At 46.0% G+C, this 24,471-nt stretch overlaps 1 protein-coding gene across 4 annotated transcripts in view; it reads right to left on the bottom strand.

The window, feature by feature from the left end:
• WDR7 (WD repeat domain 7) overlaps nt 1-24,471 on the bottom strand; it is a 1,275,554-nt gene that overhangs the window by 877,296 nt on the left and 373,787 nt on the right. For all 4 annotated transcript variants that reach the window (XM_086960437.1, XM_086960439.1, XM_086960436.1 and 1 more), the window contains 2 exons: nt 20,728-21,497; nt 5,340-5,431 (listed from right to left, as the gene is read on the bottom strand). In XM_086960437.1, the coding sequence (XP_086816563.1) occupies nt 5,340-5,431; nt 20,728-21,497 (862 nt within the window). The remainder of the gene's footprint in view (nt 1-5,339; nt 5,432-20,727; nt 21,498-24,471) is intronic.

The raw sequence follows: 24,471 nt of genomic DNA, 5'->3' as shown, positions 1-24,471 counted from the left end.
TAAAACACTGAATGCATAAAATACAATGGTTTTTGATTTTTCATTACAGAATGAAATCATAACTTTTTTAACAGAATGGAAGCCCTAATAGCAAGAAAAAACTATAAAATGCACTAAAATGTGATGAACTGAGGCACAGTAAAATAGAATTACTCGATTTGCCCAAGATCACTCAATGTCATTTTTTATTTTATTTATTTTGTGAGATGTATATAGCCCGCAACTACCCTGGGGTGTCTCAGCGCTGTGGAGTTAAAGAAGAGCAGCAGAAATTAGATGACTACTGGTTGAAGAGCCAGGTTTTTACTTGTTTCCTAAAGGTCGAGAGGGTGGGACTGGTTTTGATGTGAAGGGGGAGGGTATTCCACAGTTTAACTGTGAATCGCCTATCTCCCCAGGATGTTTTCTTTGTACCAGGGATAGTCATAAGGTGGGCTGAGGAGGAGCGCAAGGGTCTGTTGGGGGTGTAGGGGCAAACTACTTTTTTGAGGAACTCGGGTCCAATGTTTTTGATTGCTTTATATGCGATGCACAGTGCCTTAAATTTAGTTCAACTACTGATAGGCAACCAGCGAAGCTGACGTACCACGCGAGAGTTCGACTTGAACTTGGAGGTGCCGGACAGAAACCTGGCAGCTGAGTTCTGAACTAGTTGCAATTTGTTGAGGACTTTCTCCTGGGCGTTTAGGAGGAGTCCATTGCAATAATTAGCTTTTGACATCATCAATGTGCACATGAGAGTCTTACCGGCGCTGGGGGGAGAAATGGTATTAGTTTCCTTATCATTTTAAGGACGTAGAAAGATGAAGAGACGACCGTGTTCGCGTGGTGGATGAACGACAGCTTGTCGTCGAACATTACGCCCAGATTCCTGACCTTTGTGACAGGTCCAGGAGGAGATCTCAAATCGGTTGGCCACCAAGTGGGGGACCAACTGGGGGCCAGGCTGCCAAAGATCATTACTTTCGTTTTATCGGAGTTCAACTTTAGGCAATTGTTTGTCATCCAGGAGCTGATGGCTAGCAATTCCTCCTGGAAACTGGCCGCAACTGCTCCTCCATCGTTGTGTACTGCTAGCACCAATTGGGTGTCGTCAGCGTATGAAGTTAATTTCATCCTGTGTGCTTTGATGACCCTGGCCAAGTCCGACACATAGATGTTAAATAAGGTCCGACTTAGAGAGGATCCTTGGGGCACACCACAGGGAAGGGTGAATACTGGGGAGAAGAAGTCGCCGAGTTTAACTGATTGGGTGCGGTTGGAGAGGAAGGAGGTTAGAAGGGTTCTGGCCCTATGATTAATGCCGCTGGAGGAGACACGGACGAACAGGATGGCGTGATCGATCGTGTCAAAGGCCGCTGACAGATCCAGTAGTACCAGGACTCAGTGGCAGCTGGTGACATTTGAAAGTGGTGCGGCGTAAAATGATAACCACACTGCACCATAACGAGCTGCGCACACTTCTCTGTTATTTTTTTTTTTTAATTATACTTTGGGTAATTTTGGCACAGGAAAGGCCACCGAGGTTCAGAGCTTCTCCTGTTCTTTGGTGCATGATGCTTCTAACGTGAGTTTGCAATGTTCGAGGGTCAGTGGGCAAGCGTTTTGTAAGAGGAGGCCAATGTCAAGCCATGGATTACCAAAATGTGCCAGAATTTTGCCACCAACATGAGAGGGTCAGCATTTTGCCAGAGGCGGGCTGATGGGCACCATCACACTGACAGAGCATATTCTGCATGCGCACAATATTGTGGCCCATGCATTTATTTGACACTTCATTAACGTGACTTGCGTTTCCTCTGGGCCAACACAGAAGCCCTCCATCTATTTCTTAGCCTCTTCATCCTACTTTTTCTTCTCTCACTCTTAGTCTGAGAGGAACTGGGACCTACACAATGAGACTGGAAATAAGAAGACAGCCTGCCTAATGTGTGGCCCATGTAGCAGACTTAGAAAAGTTAAGGCCGTAGGAGTACTGCTTGATGTGTGTGGGGTGGAGGGGGGGGGGGGGATGTAGGGGGGACACAGTGGTCATGTCTTGTGCAAGGAGGTATGAGGGTGACCCAATGCCAGTCCTGGTATTTCACCAACAGCGCCAAGGCTGCATGAGTTGTTGTTTCATATTTACCCTGTTGAGCAACAGCCTACAAGATTAGAGAGATGTAATGAAAAATAAAATGTTTACGACTATGAGGAAGAAAGCAAGGCAGTCACTGTCCAGTGAAGCTGACACACAGAAGTAGCCCTAGCCAATGAGTATACACAAACGAAAACCGCAGAGCAGACGCAAAAGCAAAGCAATCACAGAGCAGAGTGCAGACATACAAGTAGGCGCACAGCGGTTGTCACAGAGCAGAAGCACGCAAGCAGGTACACATGCAAATAAGCAGCACCCGCGGAGACAGTGACATTGCAGAACTTAGCAATTTCCGATTGCTCTTTAGAGAGCAAGCGGTACAGACATCACAGCAGGGGTGGCTGCGAAGATCGTATTTGACGCCGACGGTCCAAAGCTCAAGCAATTATACACAAACTCATTGACACTGTACTAATGACACTAGAGACTAGAGTGAGCAGGAAGGAAACATGGTGGTGTGGTGTCGCTTTCGTCACAAACATGTCGAGCCGGGGTTGTGCAGGGAAAGGCCCACACAAGCATCGGACAATGGAGGGGAGCCGGAAAGGAACATAATGTCTCTTTCCACAGAAGCCTGTTGGACGGGGACCGGGTTATGCGCCATAAAAAACAATGACGACATCAGACACTACAGGTGGCGGGAATGGGCTGGAAACAAACATCAACATGGAACACCATGAATCATGGTGATGTGATTTCAACACAAACGTGCCGGGTCTGGGTTGTGCGGTGTGACACGAGTGACGAGGTTTCGACTCAGACACAATACAATACACAAACCTTGTGCTAAGCAGCTTTGTGCTCACAGTCACTCAGTCTTTTGAGTTCTGACTTCTTCTCAGTTGTTCTATGCGTCGTTGTCACTGACAGTTACACAGAGAGTCGCTGTCTATCGAAGGATCTCGAGTCGACTACACGTGCTCTCGTGCAGAGAGGAGGAGGAAGGGTGACTGGCCAGCCCGATGTGCGCAGCAACAACAGAATGACCAATCACTGCATGGCTTAACAATAAGCCATAACAGTTATTGGGCATTGCTACATTGGACGCTGGGCGGACCCTCCCACCACCACGGACGCGGTGCCTCTCCAAGTCAAGACTAGACTGGCAACCAAACAAACAGGCAGACTGACTACATACGGGTCAGGAGGCAGCAAAAGTAGCCAATCCTGACGCTGCTCTCTTCGGAGGAGAGATGCTCTCTGAAGAGCGCAGCGTCAGGATTGGAGTGAGCAGGCAAACTTGCTGCTCATTTTGTAACCACTGGGGTCTGTGGTTTTGGGCAAACCCCCAGTCACCCTGTGCTTGCTTTCCAACAGCCACTGTGCGACTGCTGGGTTCCTGGCTACAAAAAGGCAGCCGGTCAAACCCAACATGCGCAGTGTGCACAGCCGCAAATATTGTGCATTGGCAACATTATTTCCAACAACAAAGCTTATGGGCCTTGACAGACAGACAGGGCAGGCTGACGGTAATGTCACGTGATGTGACGACGCCGAGCGACGGAGCGCCGCTTTAAATTAATAATTTTAAGATTGAAAGTGTATTAATTTAAAGCAGCGCGCTCAATAAATGAATTGACCAATAATTATTAGTGGGGCAACGCCCAAACAGTAAAACCGCCACTACAAGGACTGCAGTGCCGCCTTGGTCCAGGATCATCCTGATTTTTTCAGATGCCTTAATAAGGGCAGTCTCTGTACCGTGGCCCTTGCTAAAACCAAATTGGGTTTTATCCAAAAGGTTATTATGGTCAATGAACTTTGATAATAGAATGTTCATGATTTTTTCAAAACTCTTAGAAGGGAATGGGAGACATGAGATAGGTCTGTAGTTTTTGGACTCTGAGGGGTCGAGATTGGATTTTTTTAGCAGGGGTTTGAAATTGACCTTTTTCCAAACTGAAGGGTAGGAGCCTGTGTGGAACATTGAGTTGCAGATGTTGGTAAGGATGGGGCCTATCGAGTCAGGGATAAGTTTTAGAATGGAAGGGGGCAAGGCTCAAGGGGGGATCCTGATTTAATAGTGGAGATTAGCTCCGTTATCTGCTGAGGAGAAACCTGACTGAATTCGGGGAACATCGTAGTCGAGTCGTCGGTGCAAAAAGTGTGGTCGGAATTCACCTGGGTTGAGAAGTTGGAGTAGATTTGATTGACCTTATCTTCGAAGAAGTTGGCAAGGGAGTAGCAGAGTGATTGAGAGGCATCTATGGGCGAGCTGGTCAGTGGACTGGATAGTTTAGTTACCACCTGGAACAACAGTTTAGTGGAGTTTTGGGCCGATTCTATTTGTGCGAGGTAGAATTTGCTTTTCTCTGCGATGATAAGATGTTTATAGTTGGCTATTGCGTCCTTATATAGCGTTCCGTCATTGTTGTTATAGTATTTGCGCCAATGCCTTTCTAAATTTCTGCAGCGTTGTCTCTCAAGTCTGAGTGTCTCTGAGAACCAGGAGGCAGAGGGAGCACTTCGATTAGTGGAGACATTCTCAAGTGGTACTAGGTTGCTGAAGGCATTATGAAACCAGTCTGAGTAATTGTTGGAGGCAAGATCGGGTTCTGGTTTGGAGTCGTGTTGAGATGAGGAGAGCTTTATTTTTAGAAGATGGGTGTCAATGTTTCTCCATGCTCGAAACTGTTTGGAAGAGCGGGTACTGGTGTGCGGGAGGTTGGTTTTCCTGATCTAAATCATAAACAATACTGCCGAGTGGTCGGTCCAGGTCAAGGGAATAACGGTGGATAGGGAGATGTGGCTGTTGTTGGTAAAAAGACCATCAAGTGTGTGACCCGCCATATGAGTGGGTTTTGTCACTAGCTGTCATAGGCCCGCTGACAGTAGGTCTGTTGTAAGGGAGGAGGAGTCTTGTCATCAAGAGATTCTAGGTAAAAATTGAAATCTCCCAGGATAGTATAGTCTGGAGCTCCTGCTACTGGCTCTATCAAGCTACCTAAAGCTGTAAGAAAATCAGCTTGGGAGACAGGTGGACAGTAGAGGAGGGTTCCTTTGAACGATTGGATACTTGGGAAACCTGTGAATAGAACTTACCTTTGCTTGCCCCACCTGGGACCATCTTAACACTAGGCCACAACTTCAAACTGCTGCTATCAATTTCTAATTCTTGGAGGCGCACTTCAGGAGGAGGCGGCCCGCATATGGTTATATTAATAAGTACATCTCATAAAAAAGGAAATGCATTTAATATTACCTTGCTTAATTTGTCCTTGCACTGCACCGCTTGTGCTTGTACTGGCTGTCTGTGGACTCTTCGCTTTCTCCGGAGTGCCTGGTTTGGGAGGCCTAAAACATAAAACCAGCCTTTAATGAAACCAACAAAGGCACAAAAATCCAGTGTGCGGTATAAACTAGATCAACTTGATTAGCACTAACCTGTTTGCTACTGAAAATATACTGTCAGTGGTGAAACTAAGATCATTGCTAGGTTGAACCTACGAGAAAGAGTAAGCTGTACAGTTGCAAAAGACCTCTTGTACGATTACCAAGAATGTACAGTGGGCTCAAAGTCCACCCATTGCTCAGAATTTGTTGGCTTTACTACCAGTTTCATTTGCTTGCTTCTTATTCGATGGCTTGCCTTATCCATCTTGTGCTAGTCCCTCCCCTGGGCCAAAGCCTCTTTAACTATGTCCTTTCACTGCTCACTTATAGGTAACTACTTTTCTCTTTTTACTTAAGCACTCCATGAGAGGGCATGTGTTTTCCAGCTGCCTCCTTTGTGTGCTTCTCTGTCTTCCACGATCCAGGTTTCTCTCTGTCTCGTCCATGTGCTTCCTTCTCCCGCTCCATGTGTTCTCTCTGGCTCTTCTCCCCCCTACGCTCCTAGGCCTAGTTGGGATGCACACTCCGGCAGATGTGCTGAGGTTGGGCTCTCGCTCATAACGCTTAGAGACCAGTAGGTGATTATGCGCTCTAGAAATCCCAATTAACAATAACAACGTTACTCACACCCATGTGTGTCTCCCGTCGAGTCCATGTTGTTCTCTCTCATCTCCTTGCTCTGCCAACATGAAGTACTTTTTTCCCTACCCCACTCACTACCCCAACTGTCTCCTCTGTTGTCCCATTCCCACCCAGCAGTCTTTTGTTTTTTAATTTTCGCTTTTTTTCTCTGTAGCGCCCACACAAAATTGCTGCTGGCTCTCGCATTTATAAATGTGCTGCATACTCCAACTCATAAGCAGCCTTCCTTGTTTCTCCTTCACTCAACTCTCAACATACTCCTCAGTTGCCCATCTACCACCCACGCTGCTGTAATAGAATATTTAAATTTTTCTTTCTTTCTTTTTTTTTGGATGGCCTAGTTGGTGCCATTAGTTTTGGAGGGCCCGGAAACTGTACATTTGCTTCTGGGTGCTCCGCTGCCTGAAAAAGGCTTTCACACACTTCAAGTTTCATTTTTTGTGTCTTATTTACTGATCAAAGGTGGTGTCTGGCATCTTAAATCGGTAAATAAAAAAAATAAAAAAATGTCATCTGCGTCATTCCGGAGGGCTCACTTGCATGGTGACACCACCAGCTCATCAGGGCCGCCAAGAGGACCGCTTTCAAGAACCGCCTAGACAACAACGCACACAGCAGCGAAGAGCTCTCCAACATCGTGAAAGAACTCTCTAACCCCGGCTCCAACACTAACGACATTCCCCCTCTCAAGACCTGTGTGACTCACTGGCCGACTTCTTCCACCGCAAGATCGCCGACATCGACAACAGCTTCAACGCCACGACCCCCACATCTACCGCAGAGCCCACCAACCCTGTGACCACCATGCGCACCAGCCGCCTGACCGCCTGGTCCAACATCAGCGACAAATACACCATCAAGACCATGAACTCCATCCACTCCGGATCCCCATCTGACCCCATGCCCACATCACATTTTCAACGAAGCCAGCACAGCCATCGGCCCCCATCTACGGAAAACGATCAACATCTCCTTAGAGACAGCAGCCTTCCCGGAAAGCTGGAAGCACGCCGAGATCAACGCCTTACTGAAAAAACCCAAGGCGGACCCTAAGGACCTCAAGAACTTCAGGCCCTTCTCCCTGCTCCCGTTCCCGGCGAAAGTCATAAAGAAAATTGTCAACAGACAACTGATCCGATACCTCGAAGACCACAACATCCTGGACCCATCCCAGTCAGGCTTCCGCAGCAACCACAGCACCGAAACCTCCCTCATCGCCACCACTGATGACATCAGGACCCTAATGGACAAAGGAGAAACAGCTGCCCTCATCCTCCTGGACCTCTCAGACACGGTCTGCCACCGCACCCTAACATCTCGCCTCCACGACGCCGGAATCCAAGAGGAAGCCCTGGCCTGGACCACATCCTTCCTCTCTGGCAGAACACAGAGCGTCCGCCTCCCATCCTTCTGCTCCAAGACCACCGAGATCATCTGCGGGTACAGCAAGGATCCTCTCTCAGCCCTACGCTGTTCAATATCTACATGGCTCCACTCGCCCACGTCGCCCACCAGCACAGCCTCAACATCATATCCTACGCCGACAACACCCTACTGATCACCTCCCTCACCGAAGACCCTCTCTCCGCCAAAGCCAACCTCCACAGGGGAATGAAGGCCGTCACCGAATGGATGAAGGACAGCAGGCTGAAGCTGAATTCTGACAAGACGGAGGTCCTCATCCTCGGATCCACCCCCTCAGCCTGGGACGAATCCTGGTGGCCCACCACGCTGGGACCAGCCCCAGCACACACCAACCACGCACGCAACCTGGGGGGTCATCCTCGACTCCACCCTCTCCATGACCAAGTAGGTCAACGCCGTTTCCGCATCCTGCTTCAACACCCTCAGAATGCTCCGCAGGATCTTCAAGTGGATCCCCTCCGAAATGAGAAGAAACGTCACCCAGGCCGTAGTCACCAGCAGGCTGGACTACAGTATCGCCCTCTACGCAGGAACAACAACCAAGCTCCTGAGACGACTACAATGCATCCAGAAACGCCTCAGCATGACTGGTCCTCGACATCCTGAAGAAAAGTGTTTTTCTGATCAGCATCATCTGTACCGGGACTCCATTGTTTTTTTATTGCCATCTCGTGTCAAACAATTCCACACGACCCACCTGGTCATTTCTGCTGATGCCTGAGAAAAATCTAAATTGACACGACAAAAACCATCTTGCAGCCTGCATTTCTGCCCAGGAACTGTCGCACACCCAACCCCCTGTTCTTTGCAGTTCAACAGAAAGCCATGAGACACCCACGCCCTGTGTAAACAAGCTTGTTTTCCATCTCCTGCTCCCAGCCTGGTAAACATCCTTGACAACGTGATCAGGTTATCTAGACAATGGTCTGACTGTTAGGCCCTGATCAGGGTGATTAAACAATGACTTGAAGGACCGGGCTTTGATCAAGGCAATTAAACAATGACCTGAAAAACTGAGCCTTGATCAAAGCAGAGTGAACAATGATCTGTGTACCAAGCCTTGACCAGGTCACTAACTACAAATATCGTCTGGATCTGGTTATCAACTGTAAACACTGCCCTGATTAAAAAATGGTCTGACAGCCAAAAGACTGGGATGAAAAAAGTATAAAAAGGCTTGTAAGCTACAGAGTGAAGTAGCAGCCTCCTGGGTTTTGTCTCTGACTAGCTTGGGACTCTGTTCCATAGCCCGGGCTATTGAAATAAATCTGGGTTCCTCCTGCAGACCAAGGCTCCTGTGTCTCCGTTTACTAAGTATGGAAGATATGGAAGATTTGGGCGGTTCCCCCCGCCACGAGCCCCAGTAAGTGGGTTATCCCGGTTCTTCAAACATCCCCCGACACAGCCACATCACCCCCCACTTGAGAGACCTACACTGGCTCCCCATCAACAAGAGGATAACCTTCAAACTCCTCATCCAGGCACACAAAGCCCTACACAACGCCGGACCAGCATACCTCAACAAACGACTCAGCTTGTACACCCCCACCCGCAGCCTCCGTTCAGCCAGCCACGCCCTCGCCACGGTCCCACGCATCCGGAAAACGACCGCCGGCGGCAGATGCTTCTCTCACCTCGCCGCCAAGACCTGGAACACCCTCCCAAACAACCTTCGACAAACCCAAGACCTGCTGACCTTCAGAAGACTTCTCACAACCTGGCTCTTCGATCAGTAGCGGCGTCCCCCCTTCCCCATCGCCTTGAGACCCTAACGGGTATGTAGTGCACTTTACAAATTCCTTGATTGATTGATTGATGCATGCATGCAGCTACAGTATGGAGCAAGGAACAGAGACTGCATCTTCATGTACTTAGAAGGCCCTGACATAGCCATAGGTCTGCAACGCGCAGCCTACTGGCTTCGCCCCCGCTTGCCATTTCATAATTGTATAATTCTTTTGCCAGAAGCGAAGGACACCAATGTAACAAGACAGTGTAGAAAAAAATGCTTTGTTACATGAAATAGGTAGGTGTGTACATTATACAAACACGAACGACAGACAAAACACTTAGCCTGGTCATACACAAAATATTAATTGCAAAGAATATAGTAGAGAGTGATGACACCTGCTCCCTAAAGCTGCTGACGAGTAGGCAAGAGGTGCTATCAAGGCGCACTAAAAAGACATGGGAATATAGTGCAGATCTGGGTAGGACGTCCACTTCTAGAAAAGGTTGTATATTAATCGCAAAAGGGCGCAGGACTTGGTTTGCACATTAAAATAGTTGAAGTTAATAAGGAAGCAGATTGGAAACAGAATGTGATTAAACAGAGGTAGGAGGTTCATACTGAAGTGTGGGGTCTCCGTTTACATCGGGTGCTATCTTTGCTGACAGCCAATGTAGAGAGGTAGATCACGGCCTGTATTTGTGACCTTGTCATGCAAGGACGAGTGATGGCAAGTCCAATTAATAGACTTGTACAATATTCTAATTTACTCAATTCTATTTTTATGTCCACTGATTCTGCTTGACACTACAGCACCGCTTTTTTCTCTCTCTCAACTACGGGGGGGAGGGGGTTCTGTGGATTAAGGTACAGTATACTGCTTAAGGTTTGGATTATTACTGTATTGAAATATAGGGGCATTTAAAAAGGAGACAAATTAATGAACTATTTTGCCAAGCAAACCAAAAATAGCAGTGTTTTCTAACTGCATTTTGGGGCACCTGGTCCCATTTCTACTATTATATCCCAAACAGCTTATATTTCACATTTCCATGTTGCCCTGATGTCTTTGACTTTATATGTTGTGCACCACACAACTTATTCGTAGATTAACCCCTTCAATGCTCATGACGGAACGATTCCGTCATGAGCATCGGTTGAGCTGTGCTCATGACGGAACCGTTCCGTCATGACCACACCCAATTCTGAGGATCCAGCACGGGGGGAAAATCTCCGTAGCAGTGATGAGGTTAAGCAATCATTGTATCATGGCGGTCTCTTCTCCGTAGTATCCTGGCACATGCGGATCGGCATGACATGCAAATCCCCAGCATGCTAGATCTCTCTTCGCCCAATAACACTGTGGATGATACATTGCTGTTGGATCACCCTGTCTCAGTAAACCTTAAAATGGCTTCACTTCTCTTGGGCAGGGAGTAAAGACAAAATTAACATGGGCCTTTTTTGCCTACCTCTGTTCAAGAAAAAGGAAGAGTTCCAAGAGCGTAGCAGCTGTAACGTTTTTTTCAAAATCTATGAGACATCACTTAAAAGGATGCTGAGAAAGAAGAGGCCCAATCTTCATTCTCATGAAGACGGCACGCGGCGAGACATATTCGAGCTGTGGCAGTGCACGCAGAGGTTACTGGGCTCCAACTGTAATAATGGGAGTCATCTACAGTGTTGTTTTCAGGCCATAGTAATATTGCCCCTCATACTGGATTGGTTGTATGATATAACGCATTCCGTTGCAACCAATGCCTTTACCATGTACGCGTTACAATGTGAAAGCCATTACCAGGCACAACCTTTATCACGTATTGTTTAATAACGAATATGCCTTTAGCAAGCATGCCTTTTCAAAAATCTTTTGTAGTAAAAGCATGAATGTTAAAGGTATATGTGTGGCAAAAGGTCTTCCATGACCCCTGACCTGAGCCCTAAAACAGGTCCCTGGTGCGCTCCCCAGGCCAATTTAAAAATACCCCTCCCTGAGCCCTAAAAGCAGACCCCAATGCAACCCACCGGCTCCAAGCCCTTGTAAATAATACCCCTCCCCACAGCCCTAAAAGCAGATCTCCCCTGGCCCACAGCCCTTCTGAAAATACCCCTCCCCGATCACTAAAAGTAGACCCCTGCGCGACCCCCCCACGGCCCTCAGCCCTTTTAAAAATACCCTTTGCCTGAGCACTAAAAGCGGACCTTGGTACAACACCCCCACCTTTTTTTTAAAATACCCACACCAGCCCAAAACCCTAAAACTGTAGCCTCCAGGCCAAATTCCCCTTACCTCTCCATGATGACCAGGCAGCTCCTCTGGGGCGCAGTGCACGTCATAAACAGGAAGCAGAAGGGTCTCTTTGTTTCCGCTAATGACGCGATAGGCTTCACCCCCTTGCCACATATATAAGCCTTACCACCAGTACCACACATATACCTTTACCATATATACCTTTGCAACGTAAATCGATGTAATGGTATGCGTGGTATAGTCATATGCTCTGTAAAAAATGCATGTTTAAGGCTATGCGTAGTAACGGTGCCTTTGTTGCAGTGCATGTCTGGTAAAGGCTATGTATGTTAACAGCCATGTTGTAATGGCAGTTTTCCTACTGGATTACCACCCTTTTTCACTTCAGTCCCAGGATAGTTAAATATAGCAGTCCACGTGGGAACTCCTTCGATTTTGCGAATGGCTCACCATTCCAACTTGCAGTTGGTAAATTTGCAGTGTGCTACAACACGATTTTGATTGGAAAACACTAATACATCTAGTAAAGGATGGCTATTTGGAAGCCAAGCCTACAACCTGCCCCTTCCAAATAGTGATTACTCATGGAGTCGCAACCCATTTTTAGAAATCAATAGAAGCAAAGATCCAAAGGCGGACTCCAAGTGCCGCACAAGCCTCAGTATAGTAACCCCAGGTGTGATCCAATATTATTAGGTTGGGTGGTGTGCACAAACTGCTCCAGCAACCGCCCTTGAGGGCTGCAACCCATCTGCTCGGGAACCAAAACTAGTGAAGCAATGGAGCGGTGCACTACCAAGGTATACAGGTATTCAATAATGAAGCACTTTCAGTTACTTCGTTGGTGCCATCTTTATTTAAGCAGATCCAAATCAACAGAAAACAGATATCAGCCAACGCATTTCATTCAAGAAAATGAACTTCGTCAGGCAATGTGAGTGTATGTCGAAAGCCTTCACAAGTGGTGAAAAGTAAGGTCCAATCAACCTCAATTTGTGGTGGTCGATGCAATAGTAGCGTAGGCCTCCTTGATAAGGGCCAACAGCGAGAAGCCTTAGACGGGCGGTCTGAGCGTAACCACACTCCTGTTATTCATTTACTGACTCCTACAATGATGCAAACAGTCACAATCTCTGTTTGAGACTGTACATTTTTTTGTATATCAGGCCCTTAGGCATTTGCTCAACTGCACAGGTGTACAGCTATCTCCTTGGTTAGTGAGGGAATCCAGATTGGACTTGATCCGGAAAACAGCCATGTGTAGTCATAGGCAATAGGTTAGGTTATAGTCACGCAGCTTCACTGAAAATGGCACTGTGGCTCTATAAAGGGTGCCAAGCTGCCAGAGGAAACTGTCCGCCATGTTTTCCTCACATTCCCACATAAACATAGTCAAATAAAAACAAATAGCAAAGGTAAATGATGTATTCATCCTAAAGAAGAGAGGAGAGTGGGTTGCAAGAAATCAGCCAAGCTGTCAGTCGTACCCACCAGAAAGACCACATTACCAAAGGTAAGTAACTTGTTCTTATAAAGAATACTCGCTCCCGAAGATTCCTTTCATGGATCACTCTCAAAGAACTCTTGAAGGAGTAGGGTGGAGGATATCCACAATGGAGTGCTAAATACATACCCCAGGAAGACGCCTGTTAAACAAAACAAAAACGAATGGAGAATCACTCCCCAATTGAGATTATGCTCGGTCATCCACATCAAGACATAAAATGCTTCGAAAAGAATGGTAGTGGAACAAGAAGCAGCCCGACAAACCACTTGCATTGAAATTCCTCCCATAAAGGCTAAGGTAGCCACCAAATGCCTCTCTGAATGGGCACTAAATGCACCCATTGGTGACTGCTTTACCAACCTCACTTCCTTCAAAGCCTTTCAGAAGTTTATCATTAACTCTGAAACTTCTCTTTTGTGTATACATTTTCTGGCAGCTGTTCTGGGATCAAACCTGTGCCACCCTCTCTTTTTTGGAAGAATGGATGATGTAAAAAGAAGGTAATAACAGTTCTTAGGCAATGTGGAGAACTGTAACCCACTATTGAGGAAAGAAGGCTTGAACCAAAGAACACTCGTTCTTGAAAACCCAGCAAAAGGAGCAGAAGCTAAAAGGTCTTACAAACATCTCGCTCGCCTGATGAAGGTTCTATATATCAGGAAGACCACCTTCTAAATGAAGAATTTCTGGGGGGCTGAAATATGTAGCCTCAAAAGAAGAAGAGGGCCCCTATCAAAAATACATTTACTAAATAACGATCCCAGAGCAAGACCTGATAAAACTAGGAAGTAGTTTGTTCTACAATCCCTTTAAAAATCTTCACCTAACAGGCATTTTAAATAAAGAACTCCGATCTGCAGAATAGATGCATCACTACAATACTTGGACAATTCTCTGCTAAGAACACTGACATTTAAATTATTTAAACAATCTCTGCTTAAAAAGGTTTTGCAGATTTGCTATGGCACCGGCAACAGGCTACCTATTTGAATAGACCATGCTGATTAACAGCTGCCTAGATGCCACAAATACTTTCACTGCTTCAGCAGGTAGTTCATTATTTGCCAAAGCTAGTCTCTCAAGTTCCACATATGTAGGTGTTATATTTAAGGTATAATATAGGTATATATGTCGAACATTGGGGTGAAACATCCAACCAAAGCTCTTTGTCAATTAAACGGTTCCAACTGGAAACAGCAGGGTTGTCTTTATAAACGTCAGTCAATATTGAAGAGTCACTGGAGTACACTTGGAATTTCAGACCATATGAAGCAGTTACACCTGACAGTATGTGCCCGTAGGTGTAGTGGAAAAAGAACCCAGCCCTGGGGGACTCTTATCTGAAGTTAGCGTTCTTCGATAGAAATGGACTGAGCTTAACACATTGTTTCTTGCTTGAAAGAAAAGATTGTAACCAGAGGTGGTACTTTTCCTAGAATACTAAAGTGTTTGCCTCTCATCTCTCCCTGCCCGTGGTCTGACCCCTTTATTATTACGTTTTGCCTGGCCTTTTCCCCCCATACCAGCCAAACACCTACGGGGAACCTTCTGGCCAGGAACTGGAACAGGGTTGATCTTGATAAATTTTGCTCCTTACTCAGCGCCTCTTCCCCCATCGAACAGGACTCCCTGAACACCCAGGCTGCCAGTGTGAGGCACTGGCTTTATTCAGCTAGTAACACTGTGGCACCTCTTAGACGCCTTAAATTAAAGCGTCGCCACGAAGCCCAGAGATGGTTCTCGGATGAACTAAAAGCTAAAAAACTTACACTTCGACGGGCCGAACGTAGTTGGAGGCGTAATTACGCCCCTGAGAAAAAAGTGCTATTCATGGCCCAGCTCAAAGACTATAAACTGTCCATCCTCCACGCTAAAACCTTGTATTTTTCTAAGAGGATTACTGACTCCGCTTCCAAGGCAAAAGATATTTTTTCCATAGTGGAAGAACTTTCACACCCTGACAGACTTACTATTAAACCTTCCCCTTCCCAAGATTTATGTGACTCCCTTAATTTTTTTTTGTAGAAAAAATTGCAAAAATCAAAGAGAGTATTCCCCGTCACACACCATCCTCTACACTCACAGTTGCCCCAACATTTAATATTAGCAACTTTCATACAGTGGACCAGCTACCCCCAATTTCTGAGGAAGAATTTCTAGCCTTACTAAAAAAGGTGAGCTCTGGCTCACCTACGGATTGTTGCCCCCCCATATTCTGCGTGACGTTTTTACTGTTTGTCCCAAACCACCCCTGGCACTTCTTAATAAATCCCTCCGGCTTGGTCTGGTCCCTGACTCCGTCAAAACACTTGAAGTGATACCCATTTTAAAGAAACCTACCGCAGACCCCTCTCTTATGAGCAATTTCCGTCCCATCTCCCTGCTCCCCTACCTCAGTAAAGTACTTGAGACTCATGTCACCAACTTCTTGAGCTCGTTCATTGAACGCACCCAGTTCCTCGACCCACGTCAGGCTGGGTTCCGACCGGCCCATTCAACAGAGTCAGTCATCTTGTGAGTGATGGAGGAGCAGAGGAGAGGAGTGGACCTTGGGATCAACCAGGCCTTGGTGCTCCTGGATTTGTCGGCTGCCTTCGACACGGTCGACCATGATATTTTGGTCGACCGTGTCGGCGCTCGCCGGCGTCCGGTGGCCGGCTCTTGGCTGGATTCGCTTTTTCTGAGCAACCGTCATCAGGCTGTGCGTCTTTCCAACTTTTCAGCGGATAAGGTCAAGCTGTCATGTGGCGTCCCCAGGGTTCCTTCCTTCCCCCCTTCTTTTCAATCTATACCTGACTCCCCTCATTCGGGCTCTGCAGGGGTGTAATGTCACTGCATTCAACTACGCTGACGATATCCAGCTGGTCTTTGATATTGACTCCTCCAAACAATCTATACATAATTTCCAGTCCACCTTATGTCTTATCAGTAACTGGATGGAAAATAACCACCTAAAGCTTAACCCCGACAAGACCGAGTTGGTCTTCTTTGGAGGTACTTCTAATCCCTGGAACCCTAATTTTTGGCCTTCTGGCCTTGGTTCCCAGCCTTGCCCTGTTAATTCAGTAAAAAGCTTAGGTGTCATCATTAGTAAGGACCTCTACATGAAGCCTCAGATTAGTGCCGTGGTATCCCCCTGTTTTTTTCATCTTCGGAAAATCCGGAAGATCTCTCGATTTCTAACTACGGAGGCCCTGACCCTGGCTTTGCTGGCCCTGGTAGTCTCTAGGATTGACTATGCCAACTCCCTCTATGTTGGCATCCCAGCATACCAGCTGAATCGCCTTCAGCTGGTGCAAAATCAGGCCGCAAGACTAGTCTTCCATCAGCCCAGACACTGCCATGTTCGTCCCTTACTCAAATCCCTTCATTTTCTCTCAGTGGCCAAACGCAGTGAATTCAAACTTGGCTGCACTAATTTTAAAGCCCTGGCCGGCCTCGGTCCTGTTTTTATATCCTCTCTTCTCTATCGTTACTCTCCTCCGCGTCATCTCCACTCTTCTCACTTGGCCCTTCTCACCACCCCCACTTTTAACCATAAAAAACACAGCGGTCTCAGATTTTCATTTCTTGCCCCGTCTCAGTGGAATGCACTGCCCTTGGAGCTGAGACTCACTCCTTCTTATCCCCATTTTAGATCCCTTCTGAAAACTTTATTGTTCTGTCAAGCTTATGTATAAACATTTCCCTTTCTGATCCTTCTTAAATCCACTACACTGTCTTAATGTTTTGGTCACTAAGGGCCAGATGTAGGTAAATCCGATTTACCGACTTTTAAATACCGAGTCATACCGATTCGGTATTTAAAAGTCGGTAAATTGGAAGGAGGCAGATGTAGGTAAAAAATTACCGAATCTGTCAGAGTCGGTATTTACAGATTCTGTAAATACCGATTCTGTATTTCCCATTGATTCCTATGGGCCTTGAAGCCCATAGGAATCAATGTGAAATACAGATTCGGTATTTACAGAATCGGTAAATACCGAATCCTGCAAGGGTGCAGGGGGTGTCACTTTGACACCCTCTAGCACCCCAATTCTGGACTTGTGTGCAATGTGGCACACAGACATGCCCTAAGGGCATGTCTGTGTGTCACAGTGCACAGGTGTGCATGCACAGATGTGCATGCACACCTGAATTCGGTATTTTACCACCCAATAGGATTGGGTGGTAAAATACCGATTTTTAAGGGCCTGTGGCACTCTTAGGAGTGCCACCTACATATGGTTGTTCCGAATCGGTAAATATACCGATTCGGTATTTTACAGATTCTGTAAATTTACCGATTCGGTAACTTTACAGAATCGGTAAAATATAGGCCCCCTACATCTGGAAACCCAAATACCAGTCGGTAATGGCCAAATTCGGCCGTTACCGACCGGTATTAGGGCTCCTACATCTGGCCCTTAGTGTTCACAGCGCCATGGAACCGTTCGGTGTAAGTGCGCTACAAAAATATTTTTAACATAACATAACAGGCAAGTGCATAGTAGCTGGAGGTCAATTATGTCAAAAGCTGCAAAGAAATCTAACAATATCAGTGCCGCTGAACAGTTTTTCTCTAATTTGAAGATTGCGGTTTCTGTGCAACTGTCACTCGAACCCAGAACAGCAGTGGCAAAGTAAATGCCTGGATCCTGGAAAGTTTTTCAATTGGGAAGTTGCTATGCATTTAATGAAAGGCAGCAAATAGCTGGCTCTGAAGTTAGATTGCACTGGCTCTAGGCTATTTCAGTAGAAGGATTGTAATTGAGTCCTCAGGGTAAATCCCTCGCTGTTTTGAGACACTGATAATTTGAGAGATATTGTCGGCCAAGTTACACATATGCAATTACTTTAAATGGTGGGTTAAGGTGGCATATCTCAAGTCGGTGTGGGGAAGTTTACTTGCCCATGATGGGAAGTCATTACGTGATATGCGTTCACACTGAAAAGGTGGCTAAGTGTGATATTTGGTGTCAGGTGATTAGTTTCACCTACTTAGGTCTCCTAAAGGTGTAAACGGAGGAGCTTTTTATGATATACTTTCTAATGTGAAATAACTTTGGAATAAAAATAGTTGCCGAGTTGCCCACATCGGTCTTGGATTGTCATAATAAGAGCTGAAGTTCATTAAGGAATCTTATTTTTTTGTGTATCACAAAAGGTTCATAGGTGGAGATCTTTCCAATAGCAATATATTCTTTGCAGTGCACTTTCGTAACAGGCATAATTTCTCTTTTATTGTCCGTTAGAATGTAAATTGTCATCCCCTGTAAGTGAGAAAGGAAGACATTTAGGGTTACTTTAACTGCACTAATTTCTAGAAAGTTGATGTTACACGTAGTCTCCTGAGGAGACCAGAGACCCCTGAGTGGGAGTTCTTCAAGGTGAACACCCCAAACCACAAGAGAAACCCTCACCACAACCATTAATCACAGCCAGCGCCAGACTGGGAACCAAAACCGGCCCTGGCAAAGTGCTGCCCCCCCCCCCCCCCCCCCGCAAGGGGTTGGGGGTGCCACCAAGCTCTTTCCAGGGCCGGTTTTCTGCCGATTTTGGTACAGGGACTATTTTGCAGCAATGCTGCACAATCGGCCCTGTAACAAAAACGGGCCACAGGGGCCCAAAACCGGCCCCCACCAGTGCGGCGTACCGGGGGATTGCCCGGTGCCCGCTACGGCCAGTCCGGCCCTGGTCGCAGCCAAAGCAGTCTGAAGGCTTTCCTGTTATAAGTGTGAAGGAAGACACCCAGCATTGCAGGCTGTGAAAAGAGCAACTGGTGACACTAGATAAGGTCGCTCAATCATCGCAAACCTGCTTTCACTGCTGGAGTAAACATCTGGGAAGTGGATCCAGGTGTGTCCCTATGATGAGGCACTAGTACTGCTGGTGACAAGACAACTCCAGCTCGAGATGTCATTTGATCACTGAAGGGGTGAAACATAACCCATAAAAGCACATAGGGCGGTACCTAGGCACAACATGGAACCGAGGCTAGGGCTTTACATGGTTAAAAAGTGCACAAAGGGAAAGGCTCCGAGGGACATCAGGGCATGTAAGCTCATTCTTTCACTGTCATTTGAGGCTTAGCATGCTGCAGACAGTAACGTGCAAAAACGGCTTGGCCATGATAGCAAATGCATAAGATGACTAAGCCAAAGAGTAAGGACAACATGAAGAAAGATGCTTCAGAAAAGATTTAAGCCCACAAAGCCACCATAGGAGAGGCCCATTTCAAGATCCACTTAAATACTCTGTCATCAAGGCAAGCATATGCAACTGATGCTTAAAAAAATCACATAATAACAAACATCATGTTAACTGGGAAGTGATAAAAAGAAATGAAAATGTTCCACAAGATAAGACATAGTAAAGATAAAACGTGTCACAAACTAAGTTTATAGACACACTAAGCAAGAGCCATGCAAAGTGATAACCAAGAAGATAGGTCTCTGCATGGATAATGTTGTCGCCCAGCGAAATGTCTTAAACTTGCACTTACATATGTGAATCCACGACCTGGGAACAGAGGTGATTTTTATTGCAGGATGAAGAAATGGCATGAAAAACTGTGCATGAAGGATCCCACCACCTCTATTGGAAGGTCTTCCTCTACGGTTCACCAATTTGGAACAGGATAGCCATTCGCCATTCCAAAAGGGTCCTAAGAAAATGCTCCAATATGGTGAGAAACTGTATAAAGTTACCTCAAAAGCCAACTTCAGGGGGGTCTGGGTAGCAATTAGTCAATCTTAAGCATTCAAAGCAGTGTTGGTGCAGGGTTAGTATTTGGGTTCTCTGCAAAAGAAGAGTACTGCTACTGACACCCAGCCATTGGTAATACGAGGGCACAAAACCTCACATTAAAATACTGGTTGTAAAAAGTGTTCGAAATTTGCGACGAGTATTGACTTTCACAAACTGACTTATGAGCCAATAGATCAGTATGCGAAATTTTAAATCCGAGTGAGTCGAAATGCAATGCACCACTTTAATATTCATAAGGTAGGTCGCAAACTAGGACTCATTCAGATTGTTGGCAATCTCACCAATGACAGCCTGCAAGGGTCAGAGGTCTGGGATTGTTTTTTGATAAAGATTTTTTTTTTTTAAACAGCCTGATTTTCTCAAAGGAAATAGGGCCGCATTAAAAAAATTCCTGTAAAAGTTTGCCCCAGAAACTTTTTCCACAATTCACAAGAGGTCCAAAATTAAGCTTTTCCCTTCTGCGAATGGGTTACCACCACAACTTGGCAGTTGATAACTTTTCAATGGTTTGCGACTGGAACTCTGGTGGTACACCAATAATATATTTGAACCCCGTTTGGTATTTGGAAGGGATGCCCAGACCATATCCATTCTAAATAGCGAATTAGTATCTAGTCGCAGTTCTATTTAAGAAGCCGGTAAAAAGTCACAGTTCAAATAAAATACACTGTGCTTGCATCAAAATAATTTTACACATGTAAAATTGTTGGAGCTTTCAACATTTTCTGTCACTGAAAGCAAAGGATTAATGTTTCTGACCGTCAATAAACATACAGTAGAAACATTGATCCATCCGCAGAATTTAAAAGCACTACATCTACAGGCCATTATATAATTCAGTACAAAATACATCAAAGGCAACAATAATGACTAATTTAACAATTGTTATTTGAGGAAGGGAATGTATATGAATTGATTTTGTCTACTAAAAACGTATGCATATGAAGTGATACCTGGCCGGAGCTTTCTTCATGTGGTCCCCAATGAAGGTGGCATTGGTCATACTCATCAGAGTATTTGCCAAGGAGATGAGAGAGAGCAGATGCTGAGTGGTGACTGCACGCGACACTCCGTATGTGCCTTTCCCTAGCCCTTCGGTGATGGCCATCTTCCGTTCCATTTCCAGAGTGCCAAGAGCCTTTTTCATAATGGCATGGCTAAACCCAGGAAGCATCAGTGACATGTGGCCTCCTCTGGAGAGCAACCCAAAGGACACGGGGCAGTGCGGCTTGAGCATCCCCAAACGCTCTAGGCAAACCTCATCAAGCGTCTCGTTGAGACCCCAAGCATGAAGACAAGACATGAAAAGTTTTGCAGTGTCCATAGTCAGATTATATTCCAGTAAAGTTAAAGGTTTAGATTTGCTTGAGCGGTATTCCGGGTCACTTTCTTCCCTCTTCTGTCTCATGGTCTCTTCATCCTCGTCCTCATCATCAAGAAGATGTTCCTTAATGTTCTCTTTGATGGTTTCCTTGACCTGCTGGAAGAGAACGGCTGCTCGTTTGCCGGCAAGAAAAGAACTGCTTTTGTCAACAGCACCGGAGGCTTTCTGCAGACTCTCTGGGGACGTCAGCGTAGTGTTGGGCCTGGAGGCTTCTTCCGTCAGCAGCTGAATAATCAAGGCTTCCACGTCAAAGAACAGAAGGTGGATATCAGGGTCTGTTAAATTAGTCTTTATTGCTTGAACCATAAGAGAATTATGAGAATATTTCGGCAGATTCCCCTGCAGAAGAGAAAGTCAAAATGTATAGATTGAGTGCGTGACATTTTATTTGCTAAATTTTTTACATAAATCAATCATACTTTAAAGGAAAAAAATATATAAAATAGAAGAATACATCTCCAATGTATTTCAAAAGAAGCACCGTAAACACACATAGCATTACTCATGTGAAATCTCCATATGCTTGGATTTCTGGAAAATACATTTATGTTATTGAAGATCATAAAAAAGCAATCTATTACAATGCAGGTTTTACAAATCAAAAAAGTATTTACCCATGTATCTAATATAGTTACTCGTCACCTGCAGTTTAGTGTTCTGCATTTCCCAAATGAAAGCTTTAATCCTTCACATTGTAAATATAAAACAGTCTACAAGGTTTTTGTAATATGAAATCAAAAGTAATAAAGGACTTGCCTATAAATTCCCTCATTAGTTCTAAAGTCCATCTGGGTGAACTCATTAGCATAGGAATGCATAAAAAAATGTTATGTTATGTTATGTTAAAATGCGTTTATATAGCGCTCGGCTACTCTAAAAGAGTGTCCCGGCGCTTTCCACAGGCAGCTACAGTGTATAACAACATAACAAGAAAGACAGAACCCAAAAGAAAAAGAAAGAAACCCACCTAAACAGAGAGATTAAAAAGCCAAGTCTTCAAATTCTCCCTGAATTGAAGCAAATTGGGAGTACTGCGAAGTACCAGTGGGAGCGAGTTCCACAGCTGGGAGGCCTTAAGGCTGAAGGAGCACCCCCCAATGCGAGCCTTCCTCATGCGTGGAACCACAGCAGTGAAAAGGGATTCCGAACGCAGTGAGCGAGCAGGGCGATAGAAAGCCAATCTCTTCTGCAGATATCCTGCGCCTGAGCCAAACAGAGCTTTGTGCACCAGCGTCAGGGATTTGAACATAATCCGCTTCTGAATCGGGAGCCAATGAAGCGTCTGCAGAAGCCCAGAAGCCTGTGCGCGTCTATGCAAACCAAAGATCGCGCGGGCTGCAGAGTTCTGTGCCACCTGCAAACGCTGGACCAAGTAGTCTGGAAGGCCTAGAAAAAGGGCATTGGCATAGTCTAGCCTGGATCCAATGAGCGCCTGCACCGTAATCCGTCTGTGCTCCGCAGATAGTAGAGGAAGAAACTTGCGGAGCATTTTCAGAATGCCGAAACAGGTGCCGGCCAGGCCAAGAACATGCGCTCTCAGAGAGAGCTTGTTATCAAGCTTAACACCAAGATTTTTGGCCACCAAGGAGGATTGTGCAGGAGGACACATGGCAGCCGGCCACCACGGCCGCCACTCGGGATCGATGGCACAGCCGAAGAATAGCACCTCCGACTTACTGGAGTTGGCCTTCAGACTATTCCGCTGGACCCAGCCAAAGACCATATCCAGGCAGTCCCGAATTCTCTCCCCATCAAATGGCTGGTCTTTTGCACATGTGAAGAGGAGTTGCGTGTCGTCGGCGTAGGACACGATCTGGGCTCCGTAAGCCTCCACCGCAGCCGCAAGGGGGGACATAAAGATGTTGAACAATGTCGGGCTCAACACAGAACCCTGTGGAACCCCGACTCCCAATGGCGGCATCTCATAGACTAATAAAATGCTTGTTTTCGATATAGGGAGGACCTGGCCTGGCAGTTTGGACAGGACTGTTCTCATTGGGCGCAGGGTCGACTGATTTGCATTTGGCTTGGTCCAAACTGGAATGGCATGTGAGCTAAAAAACGGATGAGTTTAGGCCCAGATCTCTGTACTGGGGTTGAATATTTGACATTTGGGATTGTGTCTTCCGAGGGTAGTCTCACAGAACATTTATCTATTTTTATTGATCAATTTGCTATTTGACTTGGTGAAAGAGTTGCCATCATATATAAAGGACTCTAGAGACTTTTTATGTCTTATGGAGGAGTTATCATGGCAAGATGAATATAAGATGATTGTGCTAGATATAACCAGTTTATATGCCTCAATAGATCATGAACAGGGTTTGCGGGCGATATCTCACTTCCTGGCTAAAAGGGCTGTGAGATTTTAAATGCACAATGAAATGTTGCTACAGTTCGTGGAATTTTGTTTGAAAAACAGTGTGTTGCAACTTGGCACTTGGTATCTTCCACTCTCCTCTGTTTCCCCCCTCCCTTCTCCTGCCCACTTGGTATGACCTGTAGCTGTCTCTGGAGGCAGCTTTAGAATGTGGTGAGTTTTGGTCCTGTCAAGCTGGGAGCACCTTTAGTGATTGATACCGAATAAAGTTCTGGAAATTAATCCACGTGTGGACAATCTTCACTACATTTGTGGCGACGAGGGTAACGGAGCTGAGCCAGGGTCAGTGGGGTGCTCTCCCCTGGAATAAGTTAAGCTTGGACATGGATAACGTGACGAAGAATTGAGTTAATGAGCTGCGTCGGGCGTTCTTGTGTGAAAAAGAAACAGAAGAGGAGTAAGTCCCGAGTGGATGAATTTTAAAGTAAGCAAAAGTTCATCAGGTGAGCAGCTGAAGCCAATGAGGAAGGCTGAGCGGAGCGGGAGACAAAATTGCAGTTAATTGTTCCCACCGCGTTGTGAAGTGATATTAAAAGCCTTGGTGAAGAAGTTGAGAAATCGGCTCTGTAGGAGAAGATCCGTGAAATTAGCGGCAGAAGCATTTGGAGAGATGATCTACATCGGGCGTTCTTATGAAAAGTGAGTTTGTGAGGAGAAGTAAGACCCGAGTTGAAGAGCTGTGACAGAGACGAAAGCTCGTGTGGTGAGCAGTTGTAACTGACGAAGTAATATAAACCAGTTAAAGAAGGGGAAAAGAAAACAAGACGGATTGAAGCGTCGGAAAATAAAGCGGCGTGAGGTGAGAAGGGAGCTGACCCCAATTGATCTTCTAGTAAGAGGTTTTACAGTCACCACCTCCCTGCGCGTCAGCCCCTGATAGATCCCCCAAGTGAGGTGGAGAAAGATAATCGGGTGTCGGGCCGGGCACCGTGA

Source organism: Lissotriton vulgaris, chromosome 3_1 (genome assembly GCF_964263255.1).
Source record: "Lissotriton vulgaris chromosome 3_1, aLisVul1.2, whole genome shotgun sequence".
NCBI classification, from domain to species: domain Eukaryota; kingdom Metazoa; phylum Chordata; class Amphibia; order Caudata; family Salamandridae; genus Lissotriton; species Lissotriton vulgaris.
This window is presented reverse-complemented; position numbering and strand designations above follow the sequence as displayed.